The 14,669-nt window shown below is 44.1% G+C and overlaps 1 protein-coding gene across 7 annotated transcripts in view; it reads left to right on the top strand.

The window, feature by feature from the left end:
• The first annotated feature begins 2,039 nt into the window (after positions 1-2,039).
• The window catches only part of LOC105478175 (RALBP1 associated Eps domain containing 2), a 195,528-nt gene continuing 182,898 nt past the window's right edge, over positions 2,040-14,669 (top strand). For 2 of the 7 annotated variants that reach the window (XM_011735231.3, XM_011735230.3), the window contains exon 1: positions 2,040-2,354. In XM_011735231.3, the coding sequence (XP_011733533.2) occupies positions 2,106-2,354 (249 nt within the window). In that variant the 5' untranslated portion in view covers positions 2,040-2,105. The remainder of the gene's footprint in view (positions 2,355-14,669) is intronic. The other 5 variants (XM_011735236.3, XM_011735235.3, XM_011735234.3 and 2 more) reach the window with 3 other exon arrangements.

Here is a 14,669-nt window from a genome sequence, read left to right as displayed (position 1 = left end):
TAGTATGGTTATTTTAATAATATTAATTATTCCAATCCATGAGCATGGGATGCCTTTCCATGTTTTTATGTCCTCTTCAATTTTTTAAATCAATGTTTTGTAGCTTTCTTTGTAGTAAAATATATTTTTTATTAGTGCTTAACCCTAGACTGATGTTTTCTTTTGGGTTAGTGTTTCCCAGTGAGGCTTCATGCATATATTTCTGCAGGTCTTCCCAGGAAAAATGACATTTAAAAAGATAATTTTTGGAAAAGAGATGCAGATATGTGGACCTGATGCTGGAACTTCCAGTGCAATGGTGGGGCAGACTTTTTTTTTTTTTCCAGTGGCTTCTTTTCTGGTCTCTCTCTCTCTCTCTCTTTGAGACGGAGTCTCGCTCTGTTGCCCAGGCTGGAGTGCAGTGGTGTGATCTTGGCTCACTGCAACCTCCATCTCTCAGGTTCAAGTGATTCTCCTGCCTCAGCCTCCCAAGTAGCTGGGACTGCAGGCACTCACCACCATGGCCCAGCTAGTTTTTGTATTTTTAGTAGAGGTGAGATTCCACCATGTTGGCCAGGCTGATCTCGAACTCCTGGACTCAGGTGATCTGCCTGCCTTGGCCTTCCAAAGTGCTGGGATTACGGGCATGAGCCACCGCACCCGGCCTGGACTTTCTTTTAAAAGTGGCTAGAGGGCTCAAGTGGCTCAAGCCTGTAATCCCAGCACTTTGGGAGGCCGAGGTGGGGGGGGTGTGGATCACCTGAGGTCAGGAGTTCGAGACCAGCCTAACAAACATGGTGAAACCCCGTCTCTACTAAAAATACAAAAACTAGCCAGTCATGGTGGCAGGCACCTGTAATTCCAGCTACTCGGGAGGCTGAGACAGGATAATTGCTTGAACCCGGGAGGTGGAGGTTGCAGTGAGCCAAGACTGTGCCATTGAACTATAGCCTGGGCAACAAGACTGAAACTCCATCTCAAAAAAAAAAAAAAAAAAAAAAGGGGCTAGAGTACTAGCCAGGGGGAAGCAAGCACATTTGAAAAATACAGTGTGTATGCTTTAGGATAGGGAGGAATGGAGAGAGAGGAGGACATGGACAGGGATGGAAAGATGTGGGTTCTCGCATTGATTTTTGGCATGAGCTTGAAAAAGTTTTGTACTTAAAAAAAAATTCCTGTTTTACTACCAAAATAAGTGCTTCCTGTGGAGAGTGAGGATCCTCTGTTACTGAGGTTTGTATTTTCAGGCCCTAGCATATAAATCTGCTACATACGAGATATTCAACTAGTTTTGAAGGAATGAAGGTGAACATGGCAGTTTCCTCATATGTAAAAGCAGGATTTGGACAAAATGATCTGCAAAATGGGTCTTTTACTCCTCTAGTATTTACGAGTAACCGATGTTATTCCTTATGAAGTCTCAACTCCTGGTTTGAGCCATGTCTGAAGAGGTGGCCTAACTCCAATACCCACTGAACAGTTTGGCGTCAGTGGGACCCTGTTTGTACAGACGTCTGTGTCTTCCAGCTGTTTAGGACATAAGCACCACTGCTATGGAAGAAAGGAAACCTAATTTCCCATGCCTTGTCCGTTTTCTGGAAAGGGCATGGCGTGGTGTGGGCACCACACTTGCCCCAGCCTTCTGGCGAAAAAACACCACGACCTTCCCCGCTCCCCGAAAAGAGCTTTTCTCCATTTGGGTCTAGATGCGCCCTTCCCAACCAGGGCGGATGGCCAAAGACTCCGCTCCCTTGCAGGGTAGGCTTGGAAAGGCACGGGGCTCGCCTTCCTGGGCAGCGGAGCAGGTGACGCGCGGAGGGCAGGCAGCGCGCTGGGTTAGTTACCTGGCGCTGGGCGGGGCAGGCGGGAGGCGGGGGCGGGGCCGCGGTGAGATCTCAGGCTGTGATTGGGCAGCTCCGCGCCTGTCTCCATGTGCCGCGCAGCTGAGGCACAACATTCAAGCCCGGGGGCGGGGCCCGCGCGCGCCGGGAGGAAGCGGCCGCGCGGCAGCTGCGGGGCGTGGGGGTGGCGGCGGCGTCGGCTGAGGCCGAGGAGCCGGTGGCTGTGGCGGACGCAGCGGCACCCCAGCTAGGGACAGGGCTCCGCCGCGCCCCCTTGCTGGTCCCATGGAGGCGGCAGCGGCGGCGGCGGCGGGTGGGGGCTGTGGCTCCGGGCCGCCACCGCTGCTGCTGAGCGAGGGCGAGCAGCAGTGCTACTCCGAGCTCTTCGCGCGCTGTGCCGGCGCCGCGGGCGGGGGCCCCGGGTCTGGGCCTCCCGAGGCCGCCAGAGTCGCCCCTGGCACGGCCACTGCAGCCGCCGGCCCAGTGGCTGACCTGTTTCGGGCGTCGCAGCTGCCAGCCGAGACGCTGCACCAGGTGGGTCCCTCCGCCTCTTGTCCCTGCGGGTCTGTGGGGCAGTGTCTGCGGGGGCGGAGGTTGCGAGTGGGGCGACAGGGCTGCCCCCAGGGACCCGGAGGCCTCGGCCAGTTGTCAGAGAACTCTGCAGCCGGGGATGGCGGCGACGCCCTTGTACCCGGGGGACACCAGCCTCCTCCGCAGCTCAGCTCCTCGCCCAGTCAGTGCTGGGTGCGCGCTCCCCATCTTCCTTCCCTGAGACTGTCTGACATTCCCTCCCCTCCCCCGGCCATTTCTGGGGTTCTGCAGCCGCCCAGACCCAAAGTTTGCCCTGTTCTGGAAGTGGTGTTTGTTTTGGCTGCTGCCTGGTTTAACCTCTGCTCGCTGCTCGCTGCTCCTGCCCCTCCCTCTCCTGAGTGGGCTGTCAGGGTGCCTTGCTGGGATTTGAACCTGAGGGGTGTGTGTGTCTGTAGGGTTGGAGGCCCAGGGCTGAATGTTGTCCTCTGTATGTAGTTGTGATATATACGTATCTACAATATGTAATTGCCCATAACATATTTCTAAATATTAATATTAAATCAAAAACCTTAATGACAAGTTGCAGAACAGGGACACGGGACTGCAAGAGGACGTTTGTCAAGTCAAAACCAAATTTCCCATTTGAGGCTAGAGGTGGACTTCAGAAGTCCACCATGGGAAACAGCTGTAGTTTCCCATCTATCATTACTTGGACTTGAAATAGAATTGAAAGGTAAGGGGTGTCATAGCTACCACCTTTTGACTGTTCTATACTTGGAAAAGGACTAGGGGATGATACATACCAGACGCTGTGTTTGTTTTGTGCTTTCCTTGGAGCTTGGAGAAAGACTAATTGATAAGCCTTTGTCTGTCATTTCATGTCACCAGCACTTCATGGTGATAAGATTGTTAATATCAGGTTCAAAACGTCAAATGAAGCTTTCCCTAAAAGCAATAGTATGAATGTTATTAACACCAATGGAATATTTAGAGTGGTGAGTGGTATTTTAAAATCTAGTTTCAAAGGAGAACTGAGGGTTTTATGGTTCACTTGCAATGTCATTGTGTTCATACGTATTTTTAAAGAAATTACTTAAGACTGCGTTTTATATTGCTAGAGTGTTTGTACTGCTCTGTGTTTGTGAGCGTAACTTTAAACACTTTGTAATCTTTCACCCTTTTGAATTTGGGATTTCTGAAAATATAATTAGTATTCACAGAACTTAGCATGGCTGTTTGTCCCTAAAAAAGTCCTTGATATACGGACAGTTCTGCCATTGCTGACGAGTAGTTGAGCTGGATCAGGTAAAGAGAAAATCAGTGTCTTAAAACACAAACCATGACTATTACTTGAGGCCCTCAGAATACTCCCGAGCATAACACGTTTATTCAATGCTGTAACTGCTTCCCAGCTGAAAGAGGAATAATTGACTGAGGCTATGCAGCAAGTAAGTGACAGCTGGGTACCTATTAAGGCTTATTTTGTTGTCAGTAATGCATCGGATAAGAGGAGGTGGGCATAGTAAATCTGAATATGTTGGTCGATGCCTCCTTAGGAATTGGGAAGAAGGATTTCCTGATGTTAGAACCCATGCTTTCTTGAGGTACATATGGTTTTAAAAGGACCCAAGGCACAGTGCCTGTGCGTGAATGAGATTATATTTTTGATGTCCAGTTGAAATCTGCTTCAGATACTGGCCAAAGGGGACATCCCTACAGTATTGCTTGGAGTAAATCTCTCAGAGCTTGAAGCTCCCTTATTCAGCCTAGCAAAGCAAAACACATCATCCCCCTTCAATCCAACAAAATTACCATAACTCATTATTCTTGGTACAGGTGAAAATGAACACTGAAGGCATCCCGGACATGTAATCCTAAGAGAGTCAAACAAAGTCAGCAACCAGCAGACCCCTAATTTTCACCCATCACTTTGGTGGTGGTGGTGGTGTGTGTATGCTCCATCCACTTTAATTTGTATTACCCCATCGGTGTATTAGCCATTCTTTAAAACAAACATAGATGTTTTTATCCTTTCCCTGTTAAACAGGAACCTGTAAGTTGAGATTTAAGTGCCCCGACAGGTATAACTGCTCAAATCTTGGAGGCACTAACCAGCCCTGGTATTTTCTATGGTAACAACCAGGTTTTCCTCTTAATAAGCGTACAATTAAGATTACCATAATAATGTTCCAGGAAGAATGAGAATCTTGCAGTCTTACCACAAGTAAATGGTCTATAAAAATATTTATTATTTATTTATTTATTTTTTGAGATGGAGTCTCATTCTTTTGCCCAGGCTGGAGTGCGGTGATGTGATCTCAGCTCACTGCAACCTCCGCCTCCCCGGTTCAAGCGATTCTTCTGCCTCAGCCTCCCGAGTAGCTGGGACTACAGGCGCATGCCACCACGCCTGGCTAATTTTTACATTTTTGGTAGAGACAGCCGTTTGCCGTGTTGGCCAGGCTAGTTTCGAACTCCTGACTTCAGGTGATCCATCCACCTTGACCTCCCAAAGTATTGTGATTACAGGCGTGAGCCATTGTGTCCGGCCTTAACATATTTTTTAATAGGCTATTTTTTTTTTTCAGAGCAGTTTTAGGTTCACAGCAAAATTTAGCAGAGTACCCATATATCCCCTGCCCTGACACACCAGTAGCTTTCCCCACTCTCAACATCCGGCACCAGAATAATAGAGTTTTTACAATCAGTGAACCTACATTGACACATCATTATTCCCCAAAGTCTATATATTAGGGCTCACTCTTGGTGTTGTACATTCTGTGGGTTTGGACAAATGTATAATGACATGGATCTACCATTGTAGTATCATACAGAATAGTTTCACTGCTCTAAAAATCTGTGCTCTATCGATTCATCCCTCCCTCTCCACTAACATGTGGCAATCACTGATTTTTTTTTAACTGTCTCCATAGTTTTGCCTTTTTTTTTTTTTTTTTTTTTTTTTTTTTGAGACAGAGTCTCAGACTCTGTCGCCCAGGCTGGAGTGCAGTGGCGGATCTCAGCTCACTGCAAGCTCCGCCTCCTGGGTTCACGCCATTCTCCTGCCTCAGCCTCCCGAGTAGCTGGGACTACAGGCGCCCGCCACCTCACCCGGCTAGTTTTTTGTATTTTTTTTTAGTAGAGACGGGGTTTCACCGTGTTAGCCAGGATGGTCTTGATCTTGTGACCTCGTGATCCGCCCGTCTCGGCCTCCCAAAGTGCTGGGATTACAGGCTTGAGCCACCGCGCCCGGCCAGTTTTGCTTTTTTAAGAATGTCATATAGTTGGAGTCATACAGTATGTAGACTTTTCACATTGGCTTCTTTCATGTAGTAATATGCACTTAAGATTCCTCCATGTCTTTTTATGGTTTGGTGGCTCATTTCTTTATAGTGCTGAATAATATTCCATTGTCTGGATGTACTACAGTTTCACCTACTGAAGGATATCTTGGTTGCTTCCAAGTCTGGGCAATTATGGATAGACCTGTTATAAACATCTGTATGTAGGCTTTTTTGTTACATGCAAGATATAAGCTTTTGACTCATTTGGGTAAATAGCAAGGGGGCTTGATTGCTAGATTGTGTGGTAAGAGTATATTTAGTTTTATAAGAAACTGCCAGACTGCCTTCCAAAGTGGTTGTACCATTTTGCATTCCCATCAGCAATGAATTGGTCTCTTTACAGAGTATTTATTTTCCTTTGCTGACTTATTTTAACAGCAGGATTCCAGCATTAGGTGGAAAACATATGAGTTTCTGATGTGTGTCAGGTACTATCCTAGGTGCTGAGGTTATAATAGTGAATCCAACATAATCTCTGTCTTCATGGAGCTTATGTTCCCATGCAAATGCTTTTACACTTCAGAGTTTTTATTTGGTTGAGAAAAGACTTGAAATATAATATCCAAAAATAAAATGTCAGCCTGGTGCTGTGGCACACGCCTGTAGTCCCAGTGCTTTGGGAGGCCAAGGATGGGAGGATTGCTTGAGGCCAGGACTTTGAGATCAGCCTGGGTAACATAGTGAGACCCTGTCTCTACACAAAATAAAATAGCCGGGCATGGTAGCATGCGCTGGTAGTCCTAGCTACTCTGGAGGCTGAGGCAGGAGAATTGCTTGAGCCTGGGAGTTCAAGGTTATAGGGAGCTATGATCGCACCATTGCTCTCCAGCCTAGGCAACAGAGCAAAACCCTGTATCAAAATAAAGTAAAATAAGCCTGTCAAACCCAAACCAAATACGTTGTCAAACCGCGACCTGATTCTCACCACGCACTATGCCTTCTAGTGAAATGCTGGCCTTTGAATACCAACAAAATACTTCATAACCTGGGAAACCAACTACTCTAACATTTGTTGCTCTGTCTTGAAATACTAAACAAAACCATTACCTGTTCATAGACATATTTTCTTTTTCTAATTTAAAAGTGTTCCATTCTGCCATTTTCCACCTAGTGCTAGAATACTGCTCTTAAAACAAGTCAGCACAGGGAAATAAATACTCTATAAAGAGACCAAAAGACCTTTTAAAATAGGCTATGGCCAGGTCCAGTGGCTCACACCTGTAAATCTCAGCACTTTGGGAGTCTGAGGCTGGAGGATTGCTTTAGTCCAGGAGTTCAGTACTAGCCTGGGCAAGATGGCAAAACCCCGTCTACACACACACACCCCCTCTACCTACCTCTCTCTGGGGCATGCCTGTAGTCCCAGCTATTCTGGAGGCTGAGGTGGGAGGATCCCTTGAGCCCAGGAGTCTGAGGCTGCAATGAGCCATTATGACACTACAGCACCCCAGCCTGGGTGAGAGAGTCAGACCCTGTCTCATTAAATAAATAAATAAATAAAATATCTACCTTAAAGCAGCAAGTTTTGTATTTGATGTAATGAATTAACAGACCACTTTATAATATCTATCTTTTAGGATAGTGTCAGTCTCTTGGAATGCTGTGTATATTCGAAGTCATCATTAAAATTGGTTTTCGTTTAAAATATTTTTAACATATACACATCTTATTGGAGTTTTCTTTTAAAATTCAAAAATGAGAACATTATTTTTTCAAAGCCAAGTAACAGAAGAATATATAAAAAAGTCAATTTTGTGCATATCTTTTTACATTTTTTTGTATGCTCATGTAAAACATACATGACTTATGTAATTATACACATATGCTCCAGATCTCATCTGTATTAATTTTTTTATTATACTTTAGTTCTGGGATACACTTGGAGAATGTGCAGTTTTGTTACATAGGTACACATGTGCCTTAGTGATTGCTTCACCCATCAACGCATCATCTACATTAGGTATTTCTCCTAATGCTATCCCTCCCCTAGCCCTGCACCCCCCAATAGGCCCTGGCGTGTGATGTTCCCCTCCCTGTGTCCATGTGTTCTCATTGTTCAACTCCCACTTATGAGTGAGAACATGCGGTGTTTGGTTTTCTGTTCCTGTGTTATTTTGCTGAGAATGATGGTTTCCAGCTTCATCCATGTTGGTTTTCATTTTTATGGTAGTTAATTCTTGGACATTAAGGGGAATAATTATAAAACACTATTGCTTCCATATCAAGGGAAATCAGTGAATGGTTAAAAAAAAAAACCTGATAAGTGTTGTCTGATTGTTTAAGCAGCTTTGATTGAGGTAAATAAGTAAAACAAAGCTGTGGGAAGTAGGAAATATTTTAAAAATCTGTGCGCATGCCCTCACCTTTGGGAGAAGTCTTTTCTGAAGGCTGTCTTCTGATTTTTTGAAGCAACTGTTTAATCATTAAAGAAAATTATAGGTAAAAGACAAATTCTTGTGAACTTTCGCTCATTGCTAGATTATTAGCTAGAACTATTTTTAAAAAATGTAAATGAAACAACTTTATATTTTTACATCTTTAGATCGTATAATTTTATAACTATACTTTAGGGAAATAGAGGCCAGCATATTAAAACAGTAACTAGGGGCTGGGCACGGTGGCTCATGCCTGTAATTCTAGCACTTTGGGAGGCCGAGGTAGGCAGATCAACTGAGGTCAGGAGTTTGAAACCAGCCTGGCCAACATAGCGAAACCCCATCTCTACTAAAAATACAAAAATTAGTTGGGTGTGGTGGCGCATGCCTGTAATACCAGCTACTCAGGAGGCTGAGGCAGGAGAATTTTTTGAACCAGAGAGGCGAAGGTTGCAGTGAGCCGAGATCACGCCATTGCACTCCAGCCTGGGGGACAAGAGTGAAACTCCATCTCAAAAACAAACAAACAGACCAAAACAAACACACACACACATAACTAGGATTAACTATATGCTGTTTTAGATTGACAGTGTTACTTTTTTCTAAAAGAGAATGAATGCCAGCAGATGTAGGAAGTACCAGAGCTAAACCATTGCCAGGTTAAAAGGAGTACCTCTGCATAATAGTTACTTGTTGACTCTTTTGTAATAAAATATTTCAGGCATGTAAAACTAGAGAGTTACCCAAGAAATAACTGTATATCCACCACTCCGTATAAGTAAAACAGCCCAGCTAGAGTGAAAGCTTCCTATGTCCCCTTCTCTGGTCCCATTCCCTTCCCTCCCTACCCTGGAGGTTACCAGAGTCCTGAACTTGGTGTGAATGACTTGAAGATTTCTTTCTACTTTTATTGTATGTATATGTGGATATATATATTTGTGTATATATAAATCACTAAAAAATATATTATTTTGGATGTCTTTTTAACTTAAGGAATATTGTATTCTGTGTAACCTTCTGCAACTTGCTTTTCCTCCCATTGTTATGTTTTTGGAATTCATCTTGTTGACACATGTAACTTCAGTTCATTTATGTTTCCTTTTAAAAAATCTTTACTACTTACGTTTATAATGACTCATTGTTACAGTGCAGTAGAGACCCTTATGCCAAAGGGAAGTAGGTGGCATGTTTCCTTATTTATATAGAATGTCACATGACTGGGGGACTGTTCGAAACGTGTATGAAAATTTGGAACACCTTCATAGATAGCAGAATGCACACTTACATTCTTGAGTGTGCTAGGGGATGTTTGAGCTAATTAATTAACTTTCATGGGCTTTCTTTTTTCTTCTTCTTTTTTTTTTCTTTTTCTTTTTTTTTGAGACAGGGTCTTGCTCTATCACCCAGACTGGAATGCAGCAATCTGATCATGACTCACTGTAGCCTCAACCTCCTGGGCTCAAGCAATCTTCCTGCCTCAGGTCCCGAGTAGCTGGGAATACAGGTGTGCAGCACCAAGCCTGGCTAATTTTCTTTTTAAAAATTTGTTGTGGAGATGGTGTCTCATTATATTGCCCAGCCTGGTATCAAACTCTTGGGCTCAAGTGATCTCCCGCCTCAGCCTCCCAGAGTGTTGAGATTACAGGTGTGAGCCACCACACCCTGCCATTTTTCATCTTTTTAAAAATGGAACATCTTAAATAAGCAAGTAGATAGAATAATGCATTAAACCCTGCTGCACTTGCCACTCAGGCTCAACAGCTGTCAATGTGTGGTTAATTCTATTCCATCTACATTTCTATCTTTGTTCCCTCTCCCCTTTGTCATCCTGAAGCAAGTCTCAAACATCATATGGTTCATAGGACTTATCTTTAAGGAAGGAACCAGGGTGGGAAGAAGGGAATGGAAACATGCAGGGGTTTAGGTTGGCCAGAAAAGGTACCTGTGGCCTATGGTCAAATGGCAAGACTGATAATGGTTCAATACTGTCAAGCCTTTGGCTGTCCTGGAGATAGACATGCTTGAGAACTGATTTAGAATAGTTGGGAAACCTGTAGGGAGATTGAAAAAGTAACCAACTGAAGACCAGGAATACAAGATGGATTTGAACATTGTTCTGGTTTCACACCCCTAAGTAGGGGCTGTCTATTTTAAGGGTGTAGATAATTGGTTTTGAGGAAATCTTGGGTTGTTTTGCTAATTATTTATAACTTTTTTTTTTTTTTTGAGACAGAGTCTTACTCTGTCACCCAGGCTGGAGTACAGTGGCACAAGCTCGGCTCACTGCAACCTCTGTCTCCCAGATTCAAGCAATTCTCCCTGCCTCAGCCTCCCGAGTAGCTGGGACTACAGGCGCCCGCCACCATGCCTGGCTAATTTTTATATTTTTTAGTAGAGACGGGGTTTTGCTATGTTGGCTAGGCTGGTCTTGAACTCCTGACCTCAGCTGATCTGCCCACCGTGGCCTCCCAAAGTGCTGGGATTACAGGTGTGAGCCACCGCGCCTGGCCTATTTATAACTTTAAAAAGAGGGTTTGGTTCCTTTCCAGGGTTTTTCAAACTTTCTATTTGTTTCGTATAGGCAAGTTTCTCATGTTTTGTATTTATGGCATTCTATTATTCATACTTATCTATTGGTGGGCAACTAACCAACCTGGGGTGCTCAGGACTGAAGGATTTCCTGGGGCATGGAACTTCAGTCTTCAGACAGTCCTAGGCAAACTGGGATGGTCACCCCCTCTCTTGGTTGCTGCATTCATTATCTATTGCTCTTTAATGAATTACCACAAACTTAGCAGCTTAAAGCAGCACACAGTTATTATCTCCCAGTTTCTGTGGCTCGGGAGTCTGGACATGGCTCAGCTGGGTCCTCAGCTCAGAGTTTCATAAAGCCACAGTCAAGGTGTTTGGAGCTTGGAGACCTCTGTGGAGGTCCAACTCTTGGTTGCAGAATTCAGTTCCTTGTGATTTTAGAACTGAGGCTCTCAACTTTGAGGCCTCCTGCAGTTCCCTCCACATGGCTTTCTCCATAGTCAATTCACAACATGGCTGTTGGCTTCTTCAAGGCCAGCAGGAGAGTGTCTCTCTCCAGTCAGCTCAGACAAGTGGCATCCCATCACCTTTGTCATAGTCCATTAGTTAGAAGCAAGTCACAAGTTCTGTCTCCTCTCAAGGGGAGAGGATTATACAAAAGAACAGATACCAGGAGGTGAGAATTTTGCGGGGGACACCTTGGGATCTTTTCACCACACTTGCTTTCCAGGATTTGTCTGAAGTAGAAAATTATTCTGTTGAGCCTTTTTGTGGCCAGAATATACATATGTTTTGCTCAGCCACTAATTTAGAATTCCTTTATCTTTTTAAGAAACATTTTCATGCATAATTCATCCTAAGTAGAACTGGCAAATATGTAACTTCTTAGGTATTTTCAATTTTAGTCTTTAGGCAATTGTTTTTCCTCTTAACTAGTAGGAGGCAGGGGAAAAAAAAGTGGAAAAGCAGATGTGAATGCCCTGCCTGGCTACTCCTGCACGCAGTGCTCTAAAGCAGGCCTTCTCAGCCTGGGTCAGTTCAGGGGTCTGTGAATTTAGATGTGGAAAAGAACTACATCTTTTTTTTTTTTTTTTTTACTAACTGCCCTTCCCCCAACTGAGATTGAGCACTTCCTTCTATTATGCATGTAAGCAAAAAACCACAGCAGTTTTTTTTTTTTTTTTTTTTTTTTTTTTGAGACAGGGTCTTGCTCTGTCACCCAGGCTGTAGTGCAATTTCACAATCTTGGTTCACTGCAGCCTCTGCCTCCTGGGCCCAAATGATCCTCCCATCTCAGCCTCCCAAGTAGCTGGGACTACAGGTGCATGCCACCACACCCAGCTAATTTTTGTATTTTTTATAGAAATGGGGTTTTGCCATGTTGCCTAGGCAACAGGGTTCACTGTTTTCGGTCAAATGACAGCAGTGCTGCTGGCAAGTCCATGGTCAGGAGTGAGAGTCCCTCAGGCTGCTGTAGTCCCTCCTCCTCCAGTCTGTCCTGCAGGAAGCTCAGAGTGAATGGATGCTCAGCTGTTTCCTCTGAGACCTCACCAGGGACAGTTCCTATAGTCCCCGCTCTGAGCTCTGCTCCTGACCATTTTATCTGGCCCTCTCAGCTGTGCTTCACTGCAAAGGAGGAAGGACAAGCCCCTCTGGGGCCAGTGCCAGCTGCTTGTTTGGCCTGTTTTATTTACTACTGCTATCTCTACTTCAGAGACTTGGACTAGAACATAGACCTGAAGAAAAAAGTCATTTTAACAGACTTGAGAAACTCAGCCATCCTCATAATATCATTCAGAACCAGGAAAGGACATTATTAACACTAGGCTAGTAGGAAATGTTCACTTTGACTGAATTCATTTGTAACACTTTGCCACTGGTTTACAAGAAAAATACTTTGATTCCGTCTCCTGGAGGTAGGTAATTATATGTTTCACCTGTGTTAATTTTCCAGCTAATTAAAGTGAATCCCATAAATGCCAGCAATTAAGAATTGTTGTTTTTGGCCAAGTGCATGTCTCATGCCTGTAATTACAGCACTTTGGGAGGCTGAGGTAGGCCAATCACTTGAGGCCATGAGTTTGAGGCCAACCTGGGTAAAATAGGGAGACCTTGTCTCTGCAACAAATACAAAAATTAGCCGGGCTTGGTGGCATGTGCTTGTAGTCCCAGCTACTTGGTAGGCTGAGGCAGGAGAATTGCTTGAATCTGGGAGGTAGAAGTTGCAGTGAGCCAAGATTGTGCCACTGTACCCCAGTCTAGGCGACAGAGGCGAGAGTCTGTCTCAAAAAAAAAAAAAAAAAAAAAAGGTTGTTTCTTAAGTGCAGACCTTCTGAGATGTGTAATGCTTGCCCCATGCCTTCAAAAGAACATATTTAATACGGTAATCTCTTTGTCTCTCCCTTACTTCAGAGTCAGCCTTGTAAAAAACAGATGATGATACAGCAACAGTTTTTTGCCCTTGGAGGTGTTTGGTGTGCTCTGCTTTTTGAGTTTTTTTTTTTTTTTGGCTTTCTTTAAAATTATTTTAAAATGTTTTAACTCCTCTCCTTTGCGTACTCTCTGGTACCCTTATAGTCCCAATACTGAGTAAAGCATGTAAAATTTAGCATGCGGATGTTTGAGTCTCTTTTATTCTTTGTTCTGGATCAAGATGTTTTAGTCTCAGCATGACTGACACTTTGGGGCTGTATCATTCTTTGTTGTGGAGGACTGTCCTGTGCATTGTAGGTTGTCAAGTAACATCCCTGGTCTCTACCCACAAGATGCCAGTAGCTATTGTTGTGATTGTGACAACAAAAAATGTTTCCAGACATTGTCAGATGTCTCCTGGGGGCACAATTTAGTTCTACATATATGATGATAACAACCATGGTAGCAACCGACATTTATTCACTGAATACCATGTATTTGGTTTTATCATATACTTTGTAAAATGTTTGTAATTTAATTCTCACAACTAAACCATAAGATAGTTATTGTATCATCCCCATTTTGAAGAAAGCAAAAGCTGAGGCACTGAGGTTCACTTACTTGCGCAGGGTCACATAGATAAAAGTGACTTCTTGAAATACTTTTCATAATATATATGGGTTGAATCTCAGTCTTAATTGAGGAGACAGACTGAAAAAGGATGTAAAAACAGGAGTTTCCTGATGATATCTCAATTGAGAGGCTATTGCTTTCATAGCGATTCTGTGTAAATGCTGGAATTCTTGCTTAAACGAGGTGATTCCATGGGCATGTGTCTGAGTAAAGGACTTGGATCATTTCTAAGAAGCTTCTGTGGCATGGTGAAGCAGAACATAGACAGTCTAGGGCCAAGGATAACTGATAAAACTTTGAAACCAAGGAAGCCATCGGAAATTGGGGTAAGGCTGTGTATCACTCAGGGGCCCACAGGAAATGGCATACTCAAAGGGTTTTGGTGAAAACAGGAATGTTGAGGCATGAAGGAACTAGCAGCAGGAAGCTATTGCCATCCCTAGACCTAGAGGGGCAAAGGGAGGGAATGTCGTTGCTGGAGCTGTGAAAAGTACTCCCTCTACAGGAACAATAGTCATGAAAGAATACAGCCTTTGCTAGAACTATGGTCAGAGAGGGGCTAATGGGATGAGGGGATGGGGGAGAAGTAACCAATTTCTGTTTCCTGCCCTCTGATTTGCTGCAGTGCCTTTCATTGTTCTAGCCCAACTAGAAGCCAGAGGCAACAGAGCCTGGGTGTTGAAGCTTATCGAGATTAGCCTCTTGGGCTGAGTGGATGAAAAGGACTGAGAGTGGTTCTAGGGGGAAAATAGAGCAACAACCAGCACAGGCTATGAGCAGGAGTGGGAAACACTACCCTGGATCCTAGGGAGGATGGGCCATGGCCAGTGATAGGAGCAATGAAAGTCTTTTTGTGCCAGAAAGAGCCTGGGAATACAGACCTCCATGCAGAGAGGGTTGAATAGGAGTGACTGGTTAATCTGAGATTCTTCCTATTTCTCCAAGGAAGCCTTGAGGAATGTGGGGTTGTCTGTTTGCATTTGGATATGGAAGTATATGTGTGTGTGTATACTTTTATTTAT

Source organism: Macaca nemestrina, chromosome X, assembly GCF_043159975.1.
Source record: "Macaca nemestrina isolate mMacNem1 chromosome X, mMacNem.hap1, whole genome shotgun sequence".
NCBI lineage: Eukaryota > Metazoa > Chordata > Mammalia > Primates > Cercopithecidae > Macaca > Macaca nemestrina.
Note: the sequence above shows the minus strand (reverse complement) of the source record. Positions and strands in the feature narration are given on the sequence as shown.